The sequence below is a fragment of the Cibotium barometz genome, chromosome 23 (genome assembly GCF_041138505.1).
Source record: "Cibotium barometz isolate CiBa-2024 chromosome 23, ASM4113850v1, whole genome shotgun sequence".
Taxonomy (NCBI): Eukaryota; Viridiplantae; Streptophyta; class Polypodiopsida; order Cyatheales; family Cibotiaceae; genus Cibotium; species Cibotium barometz.
Genome location: NC_141068.1, coordinates 588,179 through 615,412, shown reverse-complemented (window position 1 = coordinate 615,412; position 27,234 = coordinate 588,179). Strand labels below are relative to the sequence as shown.

Sequence of the window (27,234 nt, the reverse complement as noted above, 5' to 3'; positions counted from 1 at the left end):
TTGCATTAACCTTTGGATCCTACGCTCCCATTGTCAAGGCTTGTGGTTCTTGTACACCCCGGTGGGTTTCTAGTCTTGGCATCTGTAATAGGGAGCAACCCCTCTCTCTCTCTATCTTTCTCTCTCGTGTGTGCACCCCCCACTGCACTCTCTCTCTCTCTCTCTCTCTCTCTCTCGTGCATGCACCCGCGAGTGCACTCTCTTGTCTCAATGGTCATATGACATTGGAGAAAGAAAGCTTTGGTGTATATTGAGATTTTGAAACATAGAGTGAGGAAGATGGACGCAAGCACACAGAGAGAGAGAGAGAGAGAGAGAGAGAGAGAGAGAGAGAGAGAGAGAGAGAGAGAGAGAGTCAAAGCGTTGGAATTTAGAAGCATTATGGGGATCCACAAACTAGTCCCCTACTTTCTTTGACCCCAGGAGAATTGAATATGACCACTACTAAGTGTTCCTCCTATAAAGTAGGACCAAATTTCACTAAAAATTAAAAGTAGGAATTGGAAATTGAAAATTTTGATAGAAATTTCTTAAAAAACCTAGGTTTAGTACAATCCCACCTTCTAATTTTTAAATTTACCTTTAAAAGTAAAACTAAGAGGTAAGAAAATCTTAAAAAAAAAATCACCAGAAGTTAGCCCAATGGTTTGGGTGGTTGCGTGGGTAGTGGTGTATGTGAGTTCAAAACGTCTGCTGGTACAAAAAGCTCAAATGAGCACTTCGAAAAAAAAAAGAAAATCTTCAAAATTTCATAGCGTGTCAGAACTTTAAAACCCTGCACATTTGCGCGCTTCTACTTCGGTGCTCCGTTCGTGTTCGAGAACGGCATTAATCCTGTACGAGCGAACCCTAATTGTATCTCCCTGTATCCCGCATGAAAAAACCTAATCTGTGTCCAAGCAGATAGACCCAATAACCTCGCCTGCATTCAGTTTCTGCAGGTTAATTCTTACCAGAATACGAAACCCTGCTTGCGCACAGGCTGCAAGCTTTTGAAGCTATGGCTGCTCTCGACTCATTTTCTGTGCAACTCTAGACCAAATTGATTTGCAAGAATGAGAGAATCCGGCCAAGGGCAAAGGCTTGGAAGTCCCTCAAGCTTTTCGCACCTTCAGAATGGTGATGGTGGATCACATCAAAGGCATGGTAGGCCCTCAAGCTTCTCACGTCTTCAGAATGGAGAAGCAGCAACACAGCAAAGACATGGTAGGCCCTCAAGCTTTCAGAATGGAGGTGACCACTCTGTGGCGGACCTTCAGAATGGAGGTGACCAATCTGTGGCTGACCGTAGGATCCTACGTGCCCAATATCGAGCAATCAAGGGAGACATTGCAGGTAGTACCTTCCCCTCTTATGCATTACAGTTAAGCTTCTCTCTCTCTCTCTCTCTCACACACACACACACACACAGACACGCATGCACGCACTGTGAAAGGCCTCTGGACTCATCCTTGTGTTGGCGCATCAATTCATAGGTTTTAATTAACCTCTCTCTCTCTCTCTCTCTCTCTCTCACACACACACACACACACACACACACACACACACACAGGCCTCTGGTCTCTACCTTGTGTTGGAGCTTCAATTATCATCATGGGTTTTCAGTTAATTCTCTTTGGTATCTCTCTCTTTCTCTCTCTCTCTCTCTCACACACACACACACACACACACATGCACACACATGTGTGCATGCGTGCATGCACACATGCATGCACGCTCAACTCACTCAGTAGCCCCTTTCTTGGCAGTGCGGAAACATGATCCTGATGGCTTTGATCAAGTATTTGGCAGTGTGGAACACCTATACACCGAAGGTGATGTCCTCAAGGCACTAGAATCTGCTAATAATTAGCTCTCTTTGGTGAAGGCAGTAAACATCTATGTCTTGATCACTCACCCGGGCATGTTGGGCTGCAGTAAGCCGCCCACGCGAACAAATTGCGGATGCTGAGGCCCTCTTGGATATAACAGCCTCATTATTAGCATCTGTAAAGGATATGAAACGCCGGCATGGTCCAAGTCCTACAGAGCTTGTGACCTCCATTATCAAGAACTTTGGTACAAATGCTGTGGCAGCTGATGAACCAGCTATAGACTGGGAAAGGCTTGGACATGAAGCATGTGCGATTTTTTCAGATGCTCCGGGCATGACTACCATGTATGAGTCTTTTTCTGTAACTGATGGAATTTTTACTGCTCCCGTAGGATCCTAATTCACTCCCACATTCGCAGGATAGGTCCTATCGAAAGCCGACAGAAACAAAGAAAAACCCCTCAAAGAAGACCGAGAGATAGGCCTGTTGAAACTGTTCGCCCGGAGGAGGTAGTTATTGGCTTGCATTCTTTACATGCCAGATCATATTTCTTTCTCATTTGTCAATTTCATCATTTTTTCTTGGCAATATGATAGCTTAGCGAGTCTACCAACAATGCAACAATGACAGACAAAAATGTGGGGACCATGTTTCTTATTTTGAAGCGATACAAGTCAGTTTCTTTAGAGGAGCTTGTGCTGAACAGACTTTCATTTTCACAAACAGTGGAGAATATATTTGCTTTATCTTTTTTGGTGAAAGATGGGCGTGCAGAAATTTCTATCAAGGATGGACGTCACATGGTAGGTAAGTGAATGACATCTCACTTTGCCATTCTGTGACGTGTCGCTTTCTTGTTTGATTGTCTATGTACTAATTTTAGGCATCATTCAAGGATGGCAGTTTGTATGAGGTGTTCATACCATGCATAATGGAGTTAATAGTTAGTTATATAGTCTTGTGGATGACTACCATGAGTATATAACATGTGCGTTTCAAAAGGTGGGATCCTAGATTCATCTAGGTATATATATGTGCACCTCATGTGTTTTAGGGCCATTTATTGTATGGTTTACTTTAGAGCTAGGTTATTAACCTTCTTGATAAGTGTTTTTCTAGATTCTATAAATACAGGCCTCACCCTTGTTGGTGTGCAACTAGGGAGTAGAAGAGAGAACACACACACGCCCACTTCTAGAGAGAGAGAGAAAACTAGGAGAGAAAGGGAATGCTCTATAAATGAGAATGTGTATACAAATGGAGGCCAAGGTTGCCTTAAATGAGGGTATCGACGGCAACTATGAAGAATGGCCTAAAATCGTGTGTAAATGAACTTCCAATTTACAGAGTAAACTGGCTAATAAATGCAACAATAAGTGAGGCTTCCACGTGATAAGACTGGACCCCTAAATGTTTATGGGAGTGATGCATGGGTACAACAGGTGGAGGAGCTCTGGGAAAGAACGGAAGGACCTTAGGGAAAAATCAAGAGAGCAGAAGAGCCAAAACTATGATGCTAGCCAATATGAAGATGACGTGCTGTGCTAACACCCCCTCTCAAATCCTGGTGGTGAGCAGACTCCAAGAGTGTACAAGTGGTGCAGCAATAGGCTTTGTGGTGTAACCTTTGTAAGATGTTTGTAGCATATCCTTAGTAGGATAGTAGGATAAATGAGATCGCCAACATGAATCTGCACCATGTTGCAATGATAGTGCACCTCAGTATGCTTTGTCTGAGCATGAAAAACAGGATTCTTAGCAATTGGCAGCTTTGATTGTTGCACCAAGTAAGAGGTGCAGAAGGTTGAGGAGAAATAACTCTTGAAGTAGACAATGAAGCCAAACCAGTAGCACTGAAGAAGACAAAGCAACAACAGGTTGCTTTTTACTTCTCCAGGAAATGGCGCTAGATGCAAATGTAAAACAATAACTTGTGGTTGATCACTGATTGTCGATCAATCTTAAAAGGCACCTTGCCGTGAATAGTGTTGTTATAAGCAAATTGTACTCTTGGAAGATACTGCTCCCACTTCTCCTTATGCACAGTGCCCCCTTTTTTGTAACATGCTCATCAGTGCGCACTCTTTTGTAGACCAGAGTACAAAGGAGTGATCATGAAGCCTGGATCTAGCATGGATGCACACTTGCTACACATGTAGCCAAGACCGATAGCAACCTCGGCCTCTAGTAGAGCACTCTTGGTGGTATGGGATGCTAGGAGAGCTGGTCTGATGGTGAAAATAAACCTCTGAACTACCAAAGGTCGCCATGCAAGACACCCTTTCACAATTGTGCATGTACTCTGGTCACTTCGGCAAAGTGGGCACCCTTGGCCTAAGATAGAAGAGGAGGCCGACGCATGTTACAAAAAAGGGGAATATGCTGTGCTTGCTAGAGTCATTCATGTACAGTATGGTGTACATTGGCGTAGTCCAATGTAGGTTAGGTAGGATGCGGGCAGATTGGCAAGCTGAGCTTTGGACAACCTGATAGACAGGCGGCCACGTATGGACGCCCACCGTTAGTATATAAGGGTGGGTAGGTTATCAGCTGTGTGTCATCTTCACGCAATCTAGAGCAGAGCAGAGGCGACCACATATGGACCCCCACCCTTAGTATATAAGGGTGGGCATGTCACCAATTGTACGTCATCAGTGCGCATTCTTTTGTAGACCAGAGTACAAAGGAGTGATCATGAAGCCTGGATCTAGCATGGATGCACACTTGCTACACATGTAGCCAAGGCTGATAGCAACCTTGGCCTCTAGTAGAGCACTCCTGGTGGTATGGGACGCTAGGAGAGCATAGGCTGGTCTGATGGTGAAAATAAACCTCTGAACTAGACCAAAGGTCGCCATGCAAGGCACCAAGACCTGAAGACACATTAGGAAAATGATTGTTAATGGGAACCTCAACTCCTGTAGATGACCCCTTGGTTCTTTCTGAAAGCAAGTGTGCGTCCGTTAATTTGTATCAGCATCAATTTCAGATGCTTTGCCACACTCATGAACCAGCTGCATCAGCACCATGTCCTCAGCTGCTGCCACACATTCCCATTGCAGCCCACCAAAATACCCTCCATGATAGATCAAAACTGCTCTCCAGGAAGCTTCTCTAGCTCCTTTGGTTTTCTGGTATGAATGCCATCCTTAGTAGCTGGAAACTCTCTTACACACGTACCCATTGCAGCCCTCCAGAATTCCCTGCATGATAGATTGAAACTGCTCTCCAGGGAGCTTCTCTAGCTTTAGTGTGAATCTTCTTGGAGGCCAACTATTTTCTCGTCTTCAGGAGATGCAGTTGGTTTTCTTATGTATTTACATGTAATTGTTATGTAGTTTGTTTTGTGCTTTTACAGTTTTGATGTACTTCTATCCTCACCATTGTTGTGCCTTTCCTAGGTGGAGCATGACTACATGATAGGGAGCTAACATTGTGTTGTACCTGTGAGAGAGGAGGGGTGCACGTATCTCAGTTGCTAAAAAAAGAAAATGTGGAAAGATGTGGTGTTACTCTCCTCCCAGCCTTTTAACCCAAAGTTGCCCTTTTAAATTGTGATTTCGATAAGCAGCCGTTCCCACCCGGCTCGGCCCCTACCAATACTCACACAGCTATAGCACCTTTACCATGGGTTAACCCTCGAGCTTGAACCCTGGCCCTGCCCGCTGCACCTCGACCTTGCATGAGCCCTTGTTCACAGCACCAGCATGGGTCCGGTCTAGGCAGCTTGCCTCGGACCCGCAAACATTAATGGATCATTTCTAACATTCTCTCCCCCTTTCAAAGATCACTGTCCTCAATGATCAGCTGTGGGAAGTGTTGACGTATTAATGCTTCAGATTCCCAGGTGGCATCCATCAAAGGAAGACCTTTCCAGGCAACTAGAAACTCTCGGAGAATACGATTGCGAAGTCGTTTCTCTCTCCGGTCTAGTATCTTTGTTTTGTTTTTTTCAACGAACACAGGTCTATATTACTAAGTACAGAAAACCCCCAAAGATGCTTGAATAAACCTTGCTTTGGGGCAGTACAACTGGGCATAATTGCCAAAGCGGCCGATGAAACTCGCGGCGGGTGCCCGGGGGACTAGGGCCTTTGACACACCTGTTGATACCATAATGCATGTTAAAACACTTAAACATGGCCACAGCCTTAACACATATCCATCATCACTTTGCATAAAACATAAAGCTGGACAAAATATTTTATTACCCAAGGAGAATAATATCATGTACAAGCTTTGAGGGCCTTACTCTCCCCACGGGAGATGCCGGATTATCCCTATACAAATGCCATAACACAGCCCAACACAAGGCTACTAAGCCGGAACATAGGCTGTAGAAATGCCGAGCCATCAATGTAATCCATATACCTCCGTGTGGGTATTGATTCTTCCCCAAAAACCACGGGTCTTCATGCAATAGAGCTGGTATAGCAAGTACAACTCTCCATTCAGCCGGTACAACAAGTACAATGGTTGGTACAGCAAGTACGGTACAGCAGGTACAATGGTTGGTACAACAAGTACAGTGGTTGGTACAGCAGGTACATTGGTTGGTACAGTCGGTACGGTGGTTGGTACAGCAGGTATAGCAAGTATAAATGCTGGTATAGCAGGTACAATGACTAGTATAGTAGGTACAGTGGCTAGTACAGCCGGTACGGTGGCTGGTATAGCAGGTACAACAAGTACAAATGCTGGTGCAACAAGTACAATGGCTAGAAATCATAATAAATGATTAAATACCCTTGCCTTCAGTATTTCTTCGCGATGGAAGCCTCCAAAACAGTCCCCAACAGCCGGTATTCTTTATGGGCAGCCTTCAAGTGAGAGAGAAAGAGAGTAGCCATCATTATGGCAGCCTGTAACGGTGGTAGAGGCTAGTGTGCAGCAAGAAAGCCTCTATTAATGAAGAGAGAGGGCTCCAATTTATAGATTTGGGCCTCCCATGAGCTAAAATGGCAAGAGAAGGTTACGATGACAAGTGGAGAGCCACACAATAGCTGAAGTGACAAGTGTGAGGCCACTTGTCTCACTTTGATCCTTTTTCTAACAAGTGTCAGGCCACTTGTCTCACTTTGGTCCACTTTCTTGCCACATGTCCCAATCTAAGAGATGGGTCCTTCCATAATCTTTACCTCTAAAAATATCCCAACTGGTAGACATTCTGTCATAGGCACTTTGCCAACTCTTGGTATCTGCTCAATTCCACATGTAATGACGCGAACAGAATTTCCATCGGAGTCGGGCCAAAAATAGCAACTCTCCTAAATTTTAGGAGTGTGGTCCTTTGTATTCTAGGATAATCTCCCATTCCCAAAGCTTGTACTTTCCAAATATTTAAACATCTTGGAGTCGACCAGACCCCTTTCAGACTGGGAAATGTCCAGGCTGGTGACATCCTCTCCAACTTCTTAAAAGTTGTCCGCAACTTTAAGCTTCAAGCCATATATTCAAGATATAATCATGTCCCATCAATTGGGCGAGACGAGACAGTCTCAAAAATCCAATATAAGTGAAGAATCCATGTCCCAAAGAAATGGGCGAGACTAAATAAGTCTCCGTAATACCAATATCAAAATCATGTCCCAAGATAAATGGGCGAGACAAAAAACAGTCCCAGAAGTCGAGATATCATAATCATGTCCCAAGATAACTGGGCGAGACAAATCAGTCCCATAAGTCCAGATATCATGATCCATGTCCCAAGTAAATGGGCGAGACAAAACAGTCCCACAAGTCTAGATATCATAATCCATGTCCCAAGTAAATGGGCGAGACAAAATAAGTCTGCTGCCAACAAGACATCGGTCCACATGACCCTTAGCATAGACATAAGTCCCGTCATGTCCACTTTACCACTTGCACTCCGTGTTGGTACTCTGACCACACACCTTGCATGAGAAGTAACAAGATAAAACAATCACTCGCAGGCATAGATAACCTGGTGTTCCATAAGCATTTCTGCCACACAGTTTTTAGGCATTTCGGCCACCAACTCACACTACCCTCTCAAGTGCCCATGTTCCCTTCCATGTGCTCTCTATTGTTCCACCCACACATGGTAGAAACAATCTTCAAGAGAGCACGTAGGACAAGAGAACACTACACAGGGTATGTTGTGCTTGTCACTACCCTTTGAAGTGCCCATGTTCCCTTCCATCTGCTCTCTATTGTTCCACCCTCACATGGTGAAAAGAATTCATCCCATTAAAGGGAGCCATAAACAATGTTTCTTTGAAACCATCTCAAGGCAAACAACACCACCTTTCTCCTTGCATAGCTATACAAGGGTTAGTGAACATCAAAAACACTTCATAGCAAAAGCACTAACTTTGCAAACTCAAAGTATACTTAGCTTTTCTTTGCTAGGTTGGTCATGAAGCCAAAAGAAATATCTCGTCACCATATCCTTCAGATATCCTGAGATATATCTCCATATAGCTTGCCTGTAAGCTTGATAATATAATCCACAATATTCATATGGAAAGAGTGCTAAACGTGTGCACATAAAGCCAACTTCACACTTCCAAGATAAAATTTTGTGAATTCATAAATCCTTAGATCAACAAGCTGTCTACTGCTCATGCTCATGCTCTTGCTTCATAAACTATGAAGCGGTTGGCCATGCTTAACAGCAATGATGGTAAGTGTGGTCCCCACTTGAGATCTTTTCTCTTCCTTATTGATAGAAAGAAGCCTCCACTTCCAAGAAAGCCTATGCTCTGAAACTCGCGGCGGGTGCCTGGGGGACTAGGGCCTTTGACACACTTGTTGATACCATAATGCATGTTAAAACACTTAAACATGGCCACAACCTTAACACATATCCATCATCACTTTGCATAAAACATAAAGCTGGACAAAACATCCACAAATGCTGAAAATGGAGCTTGCACGTGTGACACCACATAGAGGCCGGAATGGGCCGACCCCCCCCTTGGAGTATTTTATTACCCAAGGAGAATAATATCATGTACAAGCTTTGAGGGCCTTACTCTCCCCACGGGAGATGCCGGATTATCCCTATACAAATGCCATAACACAGCCCAACACAAGGCTACCAAGCCGGAACATAGGCTGTAGAAATGCCGAGCCATCAATGTAATCCATATACCTCCGTGTGGGTACTGATTCTTCCCCAAAAACCACAGGTCTTCATGCAATAGAGCTGGTACAGCAAGTACAACTCTCCATTCAGCCGGTATAGTAGGTACAATGGTTGGTACAGCAAGTACAGTGGTTGGTACAGCAGGTACATTGGCTGGTACAGCCGGTACGGTGGTTGGTATAGCAGGTACAGCAAGTATAAATGCTGGTATAGCAGGTACAATGACTAGTACAGTAGGTACAGTGGCTTGTACAGCCGGTATGGTGGCTGGTATAGCAGGTACGATGGCTAGTACAGCCAGTACGGTGGCTGGTATAGCCGGTACGGTGGCTGGTACAGTCGGTACGGTGGCTGGTATAGCAGGTACAGCAAGTACAAATGCTGGTGCAACAAGTACAATGGCTAGAAATCATAATAAATGATTAAATACCCTTGCCTTCAGTATTTCTTCGCGATGGAAGCCTCCAAAATAGTCCCCAACAGCCGGTATTCTTCATGGGCAGCCTTCAAGTGAGAGAGAAAGAGAGTAGCCATCATTATGGCAGCCTGTAACGGTGGTAGAGGCTAGTGTGCAGCAAGAGAGCCCCTATTAATGAAGAGAGAGGGCTCCAATTTATAGATTTGGGCCTCCCATGAGTTAAAATGGCAAGAGAAGGTTACGATGACGAGTGGAGAGCCACACAATAGCTGAAGTGACAAGTGTGAGGCCACTTGTCTCACTTTGATCCTTTTTCTAACAAGTGTCAGGCCACTTGTCTCACTTTGGTCCACTTTCTTGCCACATGTCCCAATCTAAGAGATGGGTCCTTCCATAATCTTTACCTCTAAAAATATCCCAACTGATAGACATTCTGTCATAGGCACTTTGCCAACTCTTGGTATCTGCTCAATTCCACATGTAATGACGCGAACAGAATTTCCATCGGAGTCGGGCCAAAAATAGCAACTCTCCTAAATTTTAGGAGTGTGGTTCTTTGTATTCTAGGATAATCCCCCATTCTCAAAGCTTGTACTTTCCAAATATTTTAACATCCTGGAGTCGACCAGACCCCTTTCAGACTGGGAAATGTCCAGGCTGGTGACAGCCGAAGCCAAGAGCTGTTACAACAAAAGCACAAGGCCTATACAAGCTGAAAGTAACCAGGGCAAAGCTGGTGATTGTGGAAACCGAAATACAAGGCCAATGCAACCTGTAGGAAGAAGGCCTAACAAACTTAAAAAAAACCAGGGGAAAAAACCTCTCCTAAAGAAAGTAAAAAATGCCTTGGGATCTAAGAAGAAGAGAGAGCTCCAAGCAGCAGCATCTGGAAGATAGGCACCTCACATTGATAGTCGAGGAGCATGAGCAGTAGATGAGAAGGTGGCCTGTGAAGAAGACCAAAGCTCGTAATCAGCAAGCTGACTACACTTGAAGATACTGAACCGGACCACTTTTTGAAGCTGAGGGTGAAGACACAGTTGCAAGAAGACCGAAGAGAGGGGGCTACAGAATCCTCAGCAAGAGAGGAAAGAGCAGGTGCCAAGTGAGACCAAACCACCTCTGGACCCGCCGAAACCACCAGGAGACTGGAAGACATCAAGAACAGGAACCCAAGCCTGATGGGGCAGCAACTGGGCAGATAGTCCGGAAGCCGACGGGAGAATACCTGGAAATGAGGCTCCTCAGTGTGAAGGAAGAATTGGAAGGCCCGAAGCAGAAGAGGCCAATCTCCAACCACCAAGAGCTGAACGCCAGCTGTAAAAGCATGGAAGTTTGCAACTGGAAGAGTGGCTTGGGGGTGGGCAGAGCACCAACATATGAACAGCTTTTACGCTTTGACTAGAAGGACAGGGTAGGAGAATTGAAGGAAGAACCCCGACCGGCAAGGAGGAAGAAACACTAGACACCCAATGCACCCGAAGCCCACGAACCCACAAAGTCAAGCAAACACCCACTTCCGCACACAACACCACACCCACACAAAAACACTAACACACTCACAAACAAACACAAACACACCTACACCTACAACCTCATACACAAACACACACATCCGCACACACACACATCCGCACATGGACAATTATGCATACAACCACAACCACACACCCACACACACCACACACACACACACACCCCACACGCACGCACATGGCATCTCTCGCTTTCGCTCTCTCGAGACAAGGGGCCACACACACTCAAACACACGCACTCACACACAGACATACGCATACACGAGTACACTCACGCACATACTCAGACACTCGCACACACAAAGGACACACACACAGAGACACTCACGCGCGCGCGCGGGCGCGCGCACACACACACACAGACACACACACGCAGACACACAGCAGACACTCGCACACACAGACACTCGAGCACACACACACACACGCAGGCATGCAGCAGATACTCGCACACACAGACACGCGCACGCGCGCACAGTGCATGCTGCAAGCAGAGGAGCGGAGGGTGCGAAAGGGGGCTATCTCTGCGGGCAGAAGAAGATGGGAGGGGCTGCAGCGCGCTTCTCTCTCTCTCTCTCTCTCTCTCTCTCTCATGGGTACCAGAGCAAGGAGGGCGCGAGGGGGGGGGGGGGGGGGGCGTCGCTACGGCCAGAAACAGAGGGAGAGGAGAGCGCGCTGCCTCCCATGTATCTCTCTCTCTCTCTCTCTCTCTCTCTCTCTCTCTCTCTCTCTCTCTCTCTCTTGCGAGGCATGCGAGACACCCAGTCAGGGTGCTGACCACACAGGATATTGAGGAGATCCGCCAGTGTCCGATGCGGCACATATTATGAGATGGAGGTACCTCCATAGTGTACCTTCCAGTTCCAGTTTCATTTTTTAGGTGCCAGTAGTATCATCTTTATTTTTTCATTTTCTGGGTTTTTTTATCCAGACATTGTATCAGATCCACCATGATGTAACTTTTGGTCTCATAGGTCATTATGGCCTTTTGAAGACGTTAATATAACATTTCATTTCATTTCATTTCATTTCTCTCAGTATTACCTTCACCTCTCTCTCTCTCTCTCTCTCTCTCTCTCTCTCTCTCTCTCTCCCCCCCTCTCGGGTCAACAGCGCGCTCCCCTGTATCATTGTCTCTCTCTCTCTCTCTCAATATTACCTTCACCTCTCTCTCTCTCTCTCCCCCCCCTCTCCGGTCTAGTATCTTGTCTGGACCATGGTCTACTGTATCTTGTTCCTGCAGGGAAATAATACCATCTATCAAAATTATCATCACGTGACATAAATCTTTTTAATTTACTAACATGAATGACTGGATGGATACGACAACCAGGTGGCAACTCTAGCTTGTATGCCACGTCACTAAGCTTCTTCTTCCACGGTCCACAAAACCGAGGAGAAAGCTTAGGACACTTTCCAGTAGATAAAGAAGTAGACTTTGCCAGCACTTGGAGAAAAACTCTCTCCCTCTTTGAAGATTCTAGCTGATCTTTTCGTGTTAGCATGAAATTTAGCTCTATCAGCAGCTTGCTGAATCTTAGCTTTAGCTAACTTTAAATTCTGTTGCATCTTGCTAAGAAATTCCGCCGCACTAGGACATTTCTTAGCTATGCCAATAGTATCCAGAGTAGATGGACACATACCATAATTCATCTCAAAAGGAGACAAGCTCGTCACCTTGTAAGGTCTATTATTATAAGCAAACTCTAGCATAGGAAGGTATATATCCCAATCTATTTGCTTATCCGATACATATGCTCTCAACATATCCTCTAGGATTTGATTGACCCGCTCAGTTTGACCATCAGTCTTAGGATGGTCTCCAATGCTCATATTTAGAGACACTTTTATCTTTGGTACATGCCAAGCGAGAATAACCGAAACTTTCTTGGGATCCATCTTAATCCCGTCAGTAGAAATAATATGACCTAAATACTCTATTTTGGTCAAACATAGAGAAGTCTTTTCAAAGTTAGCGTAAAGTTGAGTTTCTCACAAAGTTTGAAAGACAGTAAACAAGTGGAATTCATTTTCTTGCATGTTCTTGCAATCATCAATGAAATCCACAACAAATTTACCCATAAATAGTCTAAGAATATCATTCATTAACATCATAAACGTTGCTAGTGCATTTGTCAAACCAAAAGGCATAACAAGATATTCATATTGACCAAATCTACTTCTGAAAGCAGTTTTATATACATCATCCTCGCTTACTCTTATCTGGTGATAACCACTTTTAAGATCTATGTTGCTAAAAATAGTGGCCCCACTAAGAGCATCTAAGAGATCATCTATTCTAGGCATCAGATAACGATGCTTTACAGTGATTTTATTCAAGGCTCTGTAATCTACACACATGCGAAAAGAGCCATCTTTCTTTTTAACTAATAGCATTGGAGCTGCAAACGGTGAATAACTTGACGAATCAATCCTTTGCTGAGGTATTCGTCCAGCACCTTCCCGACTTCATTCTCCTCCTTTAGGCTCATTCGAAAGGGTGGTCTAGCCACGGGATTCGCTTCTGGAACGAGCTCTATCCTGTGCTCCACATTCCTGTGAGGAGGAGGCAACTTAGTCTTAAATACATTGGCAAACTCTGCTCTTATCTTATTAGAAAGATCTTGAGCGTTGCCAGCGGAGTTTCTACCCGCTGTCGGATCCATCCTTGGATCAAACTTAGAAACATTAACAATATGGCAAAAATAAATATACTTACAGTCTATCTTGAGCATCTTGGTTGCAGAAAGCAGCTTCGCTTCTGAGAAGTCAGGCTCCCCGCGAATCAGCAATATGTGGCCCTCATGCTCAAACTGAATTACGTGGGAAGAATAGTCAATGACTGGTTTCTTCCACGCATGCCATTGCTTGCCAAGGACAAGATCGAACCTTGCAAGCCTAGTTATCTCAAAGTCCAATCTGCCCTCATAGGACTGGATCTGGAAGGGGAGACCTACCACTTGTTGATCCCACACTTCCGTTCCGTTTCCGTCAGCCAACTCCACTGTATATGTATAATCTAAAGGTTGCGTGGGGAGTTTAAGCTTTCTGACTAAACGAGAACTAATAACATTGTGTGAAGATTCCGTATCAAACATGACCTTCATTGGCACCTGTTGCATTGTCTTTAAGAAACAATCAATTATGTATTAAGAAACAATCAATTATGTATTTGGGAACTGGTAACCCCTTTGTGCCCCTGGTGACAAAACTACATCAGGCACGGTAGGCACCTTCTTAGTTACCGAAATTGCCAAGATACATCTGGGATGATCTGAATCCGAACTAGGATCCTCTAGGTCATAGGATGATAATTGTCGTACGCTGTGACCCCATTGTACATCCTCAGTCCAGGATAAGTCACGCACGAGCTACGTAGGTCATTCCTCAGCCCCTTAGCGGGTCAGTCAGTCAGTCAAGTCCCTTAACCCACTTGGAGAGAATCATTCATGCATGTAGAGTCAGTAGAAGCCTTAGGGTTTGCATCAGAAAGCACTCTACATCCTGCATAATATGCATTCATATGCCTGTGCATCATTTAGAACATCCCAGAAGTCTTAGGGAATTTACTAGGATTTATCTGGTTATTTTTTCATATTTTATAGTATTTATTTAGCATTATTTGCATTATTTGTCATTTATAAATATAAACTTTATTAAATGACCAGCCAACTTGACCAACCTCCAGTTAGTATAAATAGGCTTGCATAGGGCTTAGTTTCTCATTCGGTCTTCATTGTGCTAAGAGCTCTCCTCCTCGGCCCCAGGAGTATCCTTGCCTTCAACCCTAGACTAATCCAGCCCTTGGAGCTTATGAGCTTGCTTCTCTAGCCCCTTGAGAACCTTTGCTTCAGTCAGCCCTAGGCGCCTGCATCCAGCATCAAATCAACGCCAGAATTCAGCATACAGTCCAGCCTCAGTTCAACGCCAGGTTTCAGCCAGCGTTTCTGCATCTGTCGAGCCGTACACCTCTGCGTTACAGTTCTGTCCAGCAGCAGTACACGCCTGCGTTTCTGTCCAGCAGCACACCGGCGTTTTCTGTCCAGCAGCAGCACACCTGCGTTTTAGTCCAGCAGCTTCCCTACAGGTCTTCGTTTCTGTCTACAGCAGTTCTCAGCCCTGAATCATCAGTTTACATCAGTATCCAGCATTCTATGCATCATCCATACATGCAGCAATCATCTGGTGAAGGTAACACAGCATTCATAAGCATTTACAGCATTCTAACATAGCGTAGAACAGTCCACCATCTTCTTTTCTCAGCCTTAGGTGTGCAACCCTTCCTCATGCCCTTGGGAAGAGTGCATAGGCTCGAGATCAGGTTATCGAGGTGTTTCTACAGCCGTGTACAGGTGGTTGGCTTATCTACAGTCCACAGTCATTCTCTCTAAAGAAATAAAGCAAATACTATCTCGTTATCGGGATAGGGGGCCCTTCAGTGGCTAATTCGGGACCCAATCTGGTGTACAGTTCTTATATATCTCTCTCTCTCATCTCTTTAAAGTTTGAAGTATTGAAATGGATTGCTAAACTCACGAAACTCAGGATACAGAAGACGGTGTGAGCATTTGTGTGACAGGATCTTCCAATACAAAGACTTCCGCTGCTTCGGGGGGATAGGAGCATTCTTGGCGTTCCTATGATTTCTCATCTCCAGGCCCGATGAGCTATGTGCAAGGGAGCAGAAGGAACATTAATTTATGCTCAGACAGCTTCTATCTCATCAATAACCGCTGTCTCATCATCTTCAGTCCCTCAGTTAGACATTTTTAAGGATGATCTCCTACCCAGTATCCCACAGTTAGCAAAACCTCCTAGCAAGTTTTCCTCTTGTCTTTCCAAGACTTTCAAGGGCAAGCTAGAACAGCAGTCAGTTCTCAAACATTTGAAACATGTTCCTTATGGATACATTTTCACAATCACCACAGACCACCAAGCACTTAAGTGGCTCCCGACGATGCCAAGTGCCCAGTGGAGTGCTCAGTACACTAGACAGGGTCAGCTCTTCCAACAAGTTGGAGGAATGATTAAGTACATCCCTGGTCAGCATAATCCCGTAGCAGATGTTCTTAGTAGAAAGACCAGCATCCCGACCAGGCAGGAGTCTACCATTCTCAACATCTCTGGAAAAGACTTAGAAGAGCAATAAGTCGATTCCGCAGAGTTTGGTACTCAACCCAGTTTGGCCCTCAATTTTGAGCCTGGCCATCATTCAGTTCATAGACAGGCATGTAAGTTTAGACGAGATATCCACTTCAAGGAAGGTGATTGGGTCTCTCAGTGCATCATGAAACAAAGATCGAAACAAGTGGACAAACATTGTCCCAAGCTTTCATTCCGTTGTTTTGGCCCTTTCCCAATAGTCAAAAAGTTAAGTGATGTCTCCATGAAGTTAAAATTGCTTACCAGTTGGACAATGCATGATGTTTTCCATGTTTCTTAGCTAAAACCATATGTTGGTCCAGAAGTGTTTGATGTTTCAGATGAACAGCAACCAGACCTGGTAGACGAAGCAGAAGTTATTGAGCCTAAGCAGATTCTTCTTCATCGATGGAAGCATGGTTCCACGAAGCCATATGGCTCGACGAGGAGTTCTTCCAGGAGTACCCCCAGTTATTGGCGGACTACTTGGAAGCCATGAACCTGCCGCCAAGCTAATCAGGAGGGAATGTCACATGCACTCTGCACTCAGTGCATAGTGACAAGATGGCTCATCATTAGCAGTTGTACAGTTTTAGAACCCAATAGGATGATAATTGTCGTACGCCGTGACCCCATTGTACATCCTCAGTCTAGGATAAGTCAGGCACGAGCTACGTAGGTCATTCCTCCAGCCTTAGCGGGTCAGTCAGTCAGTCAAGTCCCTTAACCCACTTGGAGAGAATCATTCATGCATGTAGAGTCAGTAGAAGCCTTAGGGTTTGCATCAGAAAGCACTCTGCATCCTGCATAATATGCATTCATATGCCTGTGCATCATTTAGAACATCCCAGAAGTCTTAGGGAATTTACTAGGATTTATCTGGTATTTTTTTCATATTTTATAGTATTTATTTAGCATTATTTGCATTATTTGTCATTTATAAATATAAACTTTATTAAATGACCAGCCAACTTGACCAACCTCCAGTTAGTATAAATAGGCTTGCATAGGGCTTAGTTTCTCATTCAGTCTTCATTGTGCTAAGAGCTCTCTTCCTCAGCCCCAGGAGTATCCTTGCCTTCAACCCTAGACTAATCCAGCCCTTGGAGCTTATGAGCTTGCTTCTCCAGCCCCTTGAGAACCTTTGCTTCAGTTAGCCCTAGGCGCCTGCATCCAGCATCAAAAACGCCAGAATTCAGCATACAGTCCAGCCTCAGTTTAACGCCAGGTTTCAGCCAGCGTTTCTGCATCTGTCCAGCCGTACACCTCTGCATTACAGTTCTGTGCAGCAGCAGTACACGCCTGCGTTTTTGTCCAGCAGCAATTTCTGTCCAGCAGCAGCACACCTGCGTTTCAGTCCAGCAGCTTCCCTACAGGTCTGCGTTTCTGTCTACAGCAGTTCTCAGCCCTGAATCATCAGTTTACATCAGTATCCAGCCTTTTGTGCATCATCCATACATGCAGCAGTCATCTGGTGAAGGTAACACAACATTCATAAGCATTTACAGCATTCTAACAAAGCGTAGAACAGTCCATCATCTTCTTTTCTCAGCCTCAGGTGTGCAACCCTTCCTCATGCCCTTGGGAAGAGTGCATAGGCTCGAGATCAGGTCATCGAGGTGTTTCTACAGCCGTGTACAGATCAGCCAATCTCCGATCCTCCGAGATCTTGCGTTTGGCTTATCTACAGTCCACAGTCATTCTCTCTAAAGAAATAAAGCAAATACTATCTCGTTATCGGGTTAGGGGGCCCTTCAGTGGCTAATTCGGGACCCAATCTGGTATACAGTTCTCATATATATCTCTCTCTCATCTCTTTAAAGTTTGAAGTATTGAAATGGATTGCTAAACTCACGAAACTCAGGATACAGAAGATGGTGTGAGCATTTGTGTGACAGGATCTTCCAATACAAAGACTTCCGCTACATATCACACTTGCTGTGACTTTGGATCTTTTGGGACAATCCTTAAATTTATGTTGGCCCAAGCATCCATAACAAAGGCCGTCTTTCATGGCTTTGTCTCATTGCTAAGGAGTTAGCATCGATCTATTATATGCATGCTCAGCCATGGCAGAGACCTTTCTCTTTGCTCTAGCCATTGTCACCAATTGGCCGACCGTTTGGTCCATCTCTAGATCTGTGTCTTGTTCACTTGAGGCGAGTATTTTGCATAACATGGATGGGAGCCAGACTACTGCCACCCGTGTGTTAGCAGGATGGTGTCGTATGGATGGGAGCCAGACTGGTGCCACCCGTGTATGACCTGGACTGTGTTCTATCCATGGGATTGTCACGCCATGGAAGAGCCAGTATTTGTGCCGTGTCTTGCCTATGGGACTGTCACTCCATAGGGAGGCTCGTGCCTGGATCTGTGTCTTACCTATGGGACTGTCACTCCATAGAAAGACCGGGATTTATACTTTCTGTCGTGTCATCACTGTGCTTGACAGGAATGTTTAGTACTTGTTCCATGAACGGGAGATATGTCCATGATATTGTTTGCACATGCATTCATGTTTGCATGCCTGGAACTGTTTTCGCGTGACTTGTATTCTTGTGTTTGCCTGTCTGATGTGCCACTTACTGAGCAAGGACGCCTGCCAATGAGTCGTGAAGTTTGCTCTGTCTTCTAATGAGTTTTGTTGCGTGTGAACAGGTGGTAAGTGTGTTGCATTTGTTTATTTTATAGCATTATTTCTAACTTTTGTTTTTTATAAGGTTGCAGGTTCACACTCATTAATGAGTGGGCGGCCTTCTCAATATTTTATGGTGCCCTTGGTAGGGTGGGCACCCATAATGGGCACCCACACATGGGCCATGGTGGGGAGGGAATGATGTCACCAATTGGCCGACCATTTGGTCCATCTCCAGATCTGTGTCTTGTTTACTTGAGGCCAGTATTTTGCATAAGATGGACGGGAGCCAGAAGACTAGTGCCACCCGTGTGTTAGCAGGATGGTGTCGTATGGATGGGAGCCAGACTGGTGCCACCCGTGTATGACCTGGACTGTGTTCTTTCCATGGGATTGTCACGCCATGGAAGAGCCAGTATTTGTGCCGTGTCTTGCCTATGGGACTGTCACTCCATAGGGAGGCTCGTGCCTGGATCTGTGTCTTACCTATGGGACTGTCACTCCATAGGAAGACCGGGATTTATACTTTCTGTCGTGTCATCACTGTGCCCGACAGGAATGTTTAGTACTTGTTCCATGAACGGGAGATATGTCCATGATACTGTTTGCACATGCATTCATGTTTGCATGCCTGGAACTGTTTTCGCGTGACTTGTATTCTTGTGTTTGCCTATCTGACGTGCCACTTATTGAGCAGGGATGCCTGCCAGTGAGTCGTGAAGTTTGCTCCAATGGACAGCCAAGGCAACCCTTTGAAAGTGCCTAATTCGAGGGGCCCATCAAGTGCCTCGTGTTTGTGATGCTTTGCAGGGAAGGCACAAGCCCCTTGAGAGGGTGAATGATAGTGATTTGAGGGGACAACCATCTCGTGGAAAGACAGTTATGCAAGAAGAGGAGCCTAATGCATTGAGGGCTGAATTGGAGCATATGAGAAAGCTTTTGCAGGCAAAAGAGCAAGAGCTGAAATTCTTGCATGAAGATCCCCATGGACAAAGTGCCATTGAAGCAAGGAAAGCCGATGCAATGGTGGACATGACTTTTGAGTCTATGGCACACAAGAAGTGGGCAAGAAGCCAAGGGAGTTGGCACTTTCCTACCTCCTCCGCAAAGGTGATATCAAAGAGGGAGAAGATGGAGAGCTGAAATTTAGAAATCCACCTCGCTTGAAGCATGGAGATCTCGCATCTCAAAGGTTGAGGTCATTTATGCAAAGGGAAGAGGTGACAGCCACCTCTCGTCATGCATCTTCTCCACAAGGCAAAAAGGGTGACAGGTATATGTATGCTAGTGCTCGTGGAGGGCATGATGGTCACATGTATTCAAGGCATGTATCCCATGGAGGGGGTGACAGGTCTGCAAATAGAAGAGCTTTGCCTACTGAGTTGTCTCATGGAGAGACATTGCCTTATGCAGGAAGGTCACATGCATCTGATTTTCAGGTTTGTGGAGCACATGCCACCGTGCTTCATGAAACCTCCATGATGGCCCATGGAGCCCATGCAAATAGGGCTGCCCCGTTGGATAAGGGGAAAAGAAAAAGAGAAGACCATGAGCCTCATGCTAGAAAGCTCAAGGAATTCAAAGCAGGTGACAAGTCCGTTAAGTTTGATGTTTTTCATGGAGAGCATGATGCTTCCAAGGTGTTAGCATTTGTGGCACAATTTGATATTGCTTTTAGTGATGAGGACTTCATTGAGAAGTCTAAAGTACGCCATGCTAGCATGTTCTTGAAGGGGACAGCTGCACATTGGTGGATCACTGAAAAGACCACCAAAGACCCCATTTGCACTTGGAAAGAATTTAAGGACAGATTTTATGCCCAATTCTTGCCACCTAATGCAGAGCAAACTCTCACCCAAAAGTGGGATAGACTTGAGCAAAAAGATAATGAAAGTGTGCAGCAGTATGTCAATAAGTTTTGGAAAGTGTTGCTTGAGGTAACTCTCTTTATGCAAATCACTGAGGATGAAAGAAAGAGGAAATTTCGCTCCGGATTGCAATCAGCTTATCGTTCGGGCATTGAATTGCACCCGAAACACACTTTGCAATAGCTTATAGCCTCTGCTCTTGCTACGGAGCAATTGGTGCTCAAAATTAAGCAAGATCAAGGGGGTTCTAAGGGCAAAGATAAGGCTGTCCCAAACTTGCAAAAAGATGGACAACCACCTAAAAAGAGCTTCCGGGAGGTCCAGAAGGGAGGTAAAGCTGAAAATACCTCATCCATGGATAGTGTGCTCAAGAAGAACAGGTTTGGCTTGACTCTTGAGCAAAGGGAGCAATATGCGAAAGAGGGGAAATGTTTTGCATGTGAAAGCAAAGAGCATATGTTTCGGCAATGCCCCAAACGTAAGCAAGATGCAAGAGGACAAGCAGTCTAAGCCTAATATGCATGCAGTTTTCGATATGCAGGGTAGTGTTGATCATGCTGGCAAAGAGGGAGATTCCATCCCTATTGTATCACACATCCATATTAATAAAGCAATAAAGAAGAGTCTTTCTGCGTACTTGTTTTTTTTTGGGTTTTTTTTTTGGTTCGTGAAAAGATAGAACATAATGATGTGAATGTGGATGTATTGACGTAAGCTTGGAAAGAAGAATTTAGTAGCAGATGCATTGTCTAGGAGGCCATATGTGGCTGCAATTTCAGTAGCCCCACATGGGGAATTGACTACTATGCGTGATTTGTATCATTTGGATGTTGATTTTTGTCATATTTGGATTGATTTGATGGCTGGTCACACTCATGCCTCTTATGTGATTAAAGAGGGCTATCTCATGAACGCAAATTGCCTATGTGTGGTGAAGGACATGCGTCCCAAGGTTTTAAAGGAATGTCATGCCGCACCCTATGCTGATCATTGTGGTATCATGCCTACAACTCGCATGATTCAAAGATACTTCTTTTGGCCAAGCATACGAAAGGACATTGAGGCTTATGTGCGTGCATGTGTCACCTGCCAAAAGGTGAAATTTGATAGGCAGAAGCCTCCAGGTTTGCTACAACCATTGCGTATTCCCTCGCAGCCATGGGAAAGCATTGCTATTGGCCTATCACCCGCAAACGGATGGTCAGGGTGAAGCTGCAAATTCAGCCGTGTTGGATTTGTTGAAGTGTTATGTGGCAGATCAAAAGACTGCATGGGAGAAGTATCTTCCACTTGTTGAGTTTGCCTACAACAATACGGTCCATGCCTCCACGGGAAAGGCCCCATTTGAGATTATTTATGGCAGAGTGGTCTTGCCACCCATCCTTCGTACAAAGGATGAGATTTTTGCAGCTGATGAGTATGTACGTGACTTGGATGTAGCCTTTGCTCAGGTAAATTTGAGAAAGCTAGGCTTCGGAAGAGGCCAGGACGAGAAGGATCATATCCTAAGCTTTATACTCGGTATTATGGACCCTTCAAGGTGATTCAAAGGATCAATTAAGTGTCCTACAGGCTTGCTTTACCTAGTCATTGGAAGATTCACAATGCATTTCATGTGAGTCTTTTGCGGAAGTATGTTGGGCCAGATCCTGACGAGCTTGTCATCACTGAAGATCCGCCAGAAATTGATGAGCTTGAGGAGATCCTCCAGCCAGAGCAGATTGTCTTTCACAAGGAGAGAAGGCTACCTGCAGGAAAGCTTTCTAGGAGATACCTTGTGAAGTTCAAGAATTATTTGCCCATTGATGCAAAGTGGGTAAATGAAGATTATTTTGTTGACTACCCACAGTTGTTGCAGGCATATCTTGAGGCTTTTCAGTTGAGGACAACTCTTTAGAAGCTCGGGGAGATGTCACCAATTGGCCGATCATTTGGTCCATCTCCAGATCTGTGTCTTGTTCACTTGAGGCCAATATTTTGCATAACATGGACGGGAGCCAGACTAGTGCCACCCGTGTGCTAGCAGGATGGTGTCGTATGGATGGGAGCCAGACTGGTGCCACCCGTGTATGACCTGGACTGTGTTCTATCCATGGGATTGTCACGCCATGGAAGAGCCCGTATTTGTGCCGTGTCTTGCCTATGGGACTGTCACTCCATAGGGAGGCTCGTGCCTGGATCTGTGTCTTACCTATGGGACTGTCACTCCATAGGAAGACCAAGATTTTTACTTTCTGTCGTGTCATCACTGTGGCCGACAGGAATGTTTAGTACTTGTTCCATGAACGGGAGATATGTCCATGATACTGTTTGCACATGCATTCATGTTTGCATGCTTGGAACTGTTTTCGCGTGACTTGTATTCTTGTGTTTGCCTGTGTGACGTGCCACTTACTGAGCAGGGACGCCTGCCAGTGAGTCATGAAGTTTGCTCTGTCTTCTGACGAGTTTTGTTGCGTGTGAACAGGTGGTAAGTGTGTTGCATTTGTTTATTTTATAGCATTATTTCTAACTTTTGTTTTTTATAAGGTTGCAGGTTCACACTCATTAATGAGTGGGCAGCCTCCTCAATATTTTATGGTGCCCTTGGTAGGGTGGGCACCCACACATGGGCCATGGTGGGGAGGGAATCCCTCCCTTAATCATGTGCGTGGGCGTGGGTGCATGGCCACCTACCCACCCCCCCTAGGGAACCTTGGAACTGGCCGCCCCCATGCAAAAGGGTGGGCCGGCCAGCTGTTCGAGGGGTGCCCCCACCATCGCTTGGCGCCTCTCTTGTTTGTACACAAGCAAGCTACTCACAGGCGACGCCTTCGTTCCCACAAGCGGGCAGCTATAGGTGACTCACTTGCATTCATGCTATCGGGCAGCTGCAAGCGACCTTCTCTCTTGCACACAAGTGGGCAGCTGCATGCGACCTCCTTCTCTTGCCCACAAGCGGGCTGCACCCAGGCGCCTCCTTCTCTTGCCCACAAGCGAGCTGCACACATGCGTCTTCCTCTCCCACAAGCGGGCAGCTACGGGCGTCCCTCTCTACCACGCAAGCGACTGCAGCTGGATCTCTCTCTCTCTGTCTCTCTTGCGGGCGGCCAGCAACAGCTGCAATAGGGCCATCTCCTCTCATGCGTGGGTGCCCAGCTCTAATGGAGGCCATATTCATTGTTTTACAAGGTACATTGATTGAGATTCAAGCGAAGGTCTTTGGTGTAAATCTTTCGAGGGATATTCACTGCTACTAACACCCGTTCGGTGCCGGCGGGTAGTCCAAGCTTTTTGGAGAACCACGGTCTATGGGTGCCAAGATCGGGAGAGCCAGGCGTTAGTACGGGAGCGCCTGCTTGTGCGTGGTCCTGGAACACCAGTGGGGCGCTCAGTGGGGCGCTCTCTGCGGATTCCCGTGAAGGCACGAGACCGTAGAGACTAGACTTCTTCAAGTGGTTCGCTCTACTTAAAACGTCTACCTCAAGACTATTGTTTGGTAACTGTATTCATTTCAGTTGTACATGGACATCATTTGGTTCATCGAACCCATGGAACATTGTACCCCTTAAATACTCCCAATAATATATTATATATATTGAGGGGGGGGTCGGCCTGTTCCGGCCCCAGTGCTGGTGTCCATTGATCTTTATTTCATTTCAGTTTTTTCAGTTGTTATTGAGTTGTCCATTCATATTGTGATATTTAAGTTGTGCTATTACGCATGTGGGTGTCCAACGGAGTCTACTTCCTCTTGACGGGATCGGTTTCAGCCACAATCTTAATTACATGCAATTTACGCTTTTCTCTACCTTTGTTTTCATTTGGTTGCGTGTGTACAAAAGGAGGTCGCTGTATGCGTATCCATGAGGATCTCTGGCTACTTGCACTTGCAAATCTCTTGCCATCCTCAAGCACCAATGCGATCTCAATGGCCTGGTTACACATTTCTCTTTTCTAACCAGTGGCCTCAATGTTTCCTCAAGTCCCAACACAAATTTATGCACTTGCAAAAAGTTAGGAATATGTTCTGGCACCTTTAAGAGTACTTTCCTATATTGGTGCGCATATTCCTGTACAGAATAGCTACGCTGAGACATAAAGAACCAGGAGTCCAGTGCTCATGTACGCTCATATGGAGGTACAAAATTATTATAAAATAACATTTTGAACTCCTGCCACGTAGCAGGCTCAGCTTTATCTTGCTCAATCTTGCGCCACCACCTATGTGCCACATCCAGCAAGTTATACGTAGCTTGTTGAATCTTGACAACATCCTCGGTGATATGGCACAATCAAAAACACTGTTCCCATTTGGACCACCACTGCTCAACTGCGTCAGCAGTCCTTGCATTAGCTGTACCATTATACTTTGGCGACTTAAGGTCATTAAGCTGCCACTGGGCCTTGCTAGTAGATGGCCCAAAAGGTACTACTTCCTGTTCTTGAACATTTAGTTCAATTTCCGTTTGATCATGCATCACAACTTTTCCTTTATCTTGAAGAGGTGGTTTGGTTAATGGACGCATCTGCTCCAATAACAATGCATTGTGTTTTCAATATTGTCCATACGCAAAGTTAAATTTTCTTGTGCATCAACTCCTTCCTCACCCTGTGCATGATCAGTCTCCATTTGATTTATTTTGTTTTGTTTTACCTTTGCTCTAAAAAAAAAAAAAGGTTTTGTGCATACCTTATCCAAGGAGGAAACCACAAAATATTTACAAGCCAAATACGAAACCCAAGCGAATAACAGCGGTCTACCAAGTAAATTTGAACAACCTTTCAATAAAAGACATGCATGTGCAACACTTTCTTCACGCATATGAACACGACCTCAGCCAAATGCATATGTGATCTCACGTCAATCTCTTTTCTAACAAAGCATGGATGCATGCATATTAAGCATGGACGCATGCATATTAAGCATCAAACCACTATCTGTACATGCATAAAACGCCCAATCAACGTCGTTCGAAGCCTCACAACAAGCTGCAAATTTTCTGCACTCCAACCTCAAGTTGCCCCTTACGCATAATCACAAAAACCCCTTGATATTGACCCCAACACGTAGATCTTCACAAAAAACGAGCATAAATGACCTGCCCTGCTATGATTTTGGACACCAATTACAGACAGCTTTTAATTGCGTATCTGCAGCACTCAGGAGTCTTGGAGTTAGTCCTCGAGTCGGGCCGCAAACGGATTGCAATTCGGAGCTTGGAGCAGTGAATTATGCTTTGCACAAAGGGAGTGTGGAAGAGGGCGAAACTTGAGAAACCTTGCCCCTTTTTTTTGCAGTGAACTTGGGAGAGGGTCTGAGAGCTCAAGAAGTAGGAGAGATATCCCACATGCGAGAAAGTTTGCTGAGAAAGCAGGGTATATATTTAAGAGGAGGGCACTCTTTCTAGCATCAAGTGGAAGAGAGAGGGAGCCGTTAGCTCATGTGCCTTGACGGCCGGCTATCGTGGTGTGGCTGTTGCGCTGCCGTCACTTCACGTGCTGTCGGCAGTGGTGTGCATGTTGTCGTGTGCTCGCGGCCGCTTCAGATAAGGCTGCGTGTGTGTGTGATGGTTACTATCACTCTCTTCCACTCACTTTTGAGAGAGAAACTACCGTCCAGGAGAGAGATTAGAGAGAGAAACGCTATGAGAAAACCGTCGCTCTGAATACCATATATGAGAGAGGAGGGGTGCACGTATCTCAGTTGCTAAAAAAAGAAAATGTGGAAAGATGTGTTGTTACTCTCCTCCAAGCCTTTTAACCCAAAGATGCCCTTTTAAATTGTGATTCCGATAAGTAACCGTTCCCACTCGGCTCGGCCCCTACCAGTACTCACACAGCCGTAGCACCTTTACCATGGGTTAACCCCCGAGCTTGAACCCTGGCCCCGCCCGCCGCACCTCGGCTTTGCATGAGCCCTTGTTCACACCACGAGCATGGGTCCGGTCTAGGCAGCTTGCCTTGGACCCGCAAACATTAATGGAACATTTCTAACAGTACCATCCTCATTGTGTAGGTCCTATGAATTTTCCAACACAACAGCAACGTGAACAGGGAAAAGGCTCTATGAACCAGTTTGTTTTTCGCTTTGATTTCAAGGATTGGCAGGTCAGCTTCTTATACATAATGAATTGATTCAATTTTACTGCTTTCTACCACTAACTACTTGCTCTCTTGTTCTTTATTGTTCTCTCACAGGGAATGAAAGAATTTGTGGCTGAAGGGCGAGAGCTAATGCCACACAGAGAAGCCCACAGCAGAGGGTTGAGCGTGTGTGTGAAGAAAGAGTAGAGGATGTCAAACATTGAAGAGGATGAGTTGTCAATAGAGAATTTGTATTGTTCTGGGGTTTCTGTGTGTAGATTTGTTCATGTCATTACTCACAAAACCCATTTGTTGATATTGTAATTTACTTCATTGGAACCACCCACAATCACATATATTCTTTTCATCACAGAATTGTAAATTTGGAAACTCTCAACACTTGCAGTAAATGCTGTGAGATGCAATACAAAAGTACAGCTGAATCGTAATTGGTGCCTTTTTTTTAAAATCATTGTAACTTTGTACTAAAATTTTTACTGCAATAGCTGATGTGTTTTCAATGTACTAATGTAGCGTAGTCATTAAGAAGTTGGAGCTTATTTGATGATGGTAGTTATGTCGTAATTGCGAGCATCAGAGGCTTGAAGCTGCTTCATTTTGTAAGGTGGATTCAAATACTTTGAG

General features: G+C 45.2%; 1 protein-coding gene across 3 annotated transcripts; it reads left to right on the top strand.

Annotated features, from left to right (window-relative positions):
- The first annotated feature begins 764 nt into the window (after positions 1–764).
- LOC147625518 (non-structural maintenance of chromosomes element 4 homolog A-like) lies at positions 765–27,058 on the top strand. Of its 3 annotated transcripts, none has more exons than XR_015268702.1 (7): positions 765–1,335; positions 1,749–1,814; positions 1,918–2,158; positions 2,233–2,323; positions 2,411–2,617; positions 26,522–26,613; positions 26,704–26,745. XR_015268702.1 is itself a non-coding variant. In XM_086817016.1 (7 exons), exons 1-7 carry the CDS (start codon positions 1,056–1,058, stop codon positions 26,794–26,796), a joined length of 1,005 nt encoding a protein of 334 aa, XP_086673142.1. In that variant the 5' UTR covers positions 765–1,055; the 3' UTR covers positions 26,797–27,058. The 3 variants fall into 3 exon arrangements, 2 of the variants coding, with proteins under 2 accessions (XP_086673142.1, XP_086673141.1); XM_086817016.1 differs by having other exon boundaries at positions 2,480–2,621; positions 26,704–27,058; XM_086817015.1 differs by having other exon boundaries at positions 2,411–2,621; positions 26,704–27,058.
- Positions 27,059–27,234: the final 176 nt, after the last annotated feature.

What these genes read in the sequence shown, in the direction of transcription:
- LOC147625518 (XM_086817015.1), top strand. Translation starts at nt 1,056, where the DNA reads ATGAGAGAATCCGGCCAAGGGCAAAGGCTTGGAAGTCCCTCAAGCTTT. An exon ending in AATCAAGGGAGACATTGCAG is followed by an intron (nt 1,336 to 1,748) that starts GTAGTACCTTCC and finishes CTTTCTTGGCAG; the next exon opens with TGCGGAAACATGATCCTGAT. An exon ending in GCTCCGGGCATGACTACCAT is followed by an intron (nt 2,159 to 2,232) that starts GTATGAGTCTTT and finishes CCACATTCGCAG; the next exon opens with GATAGGTCCTATCGAAAGCC.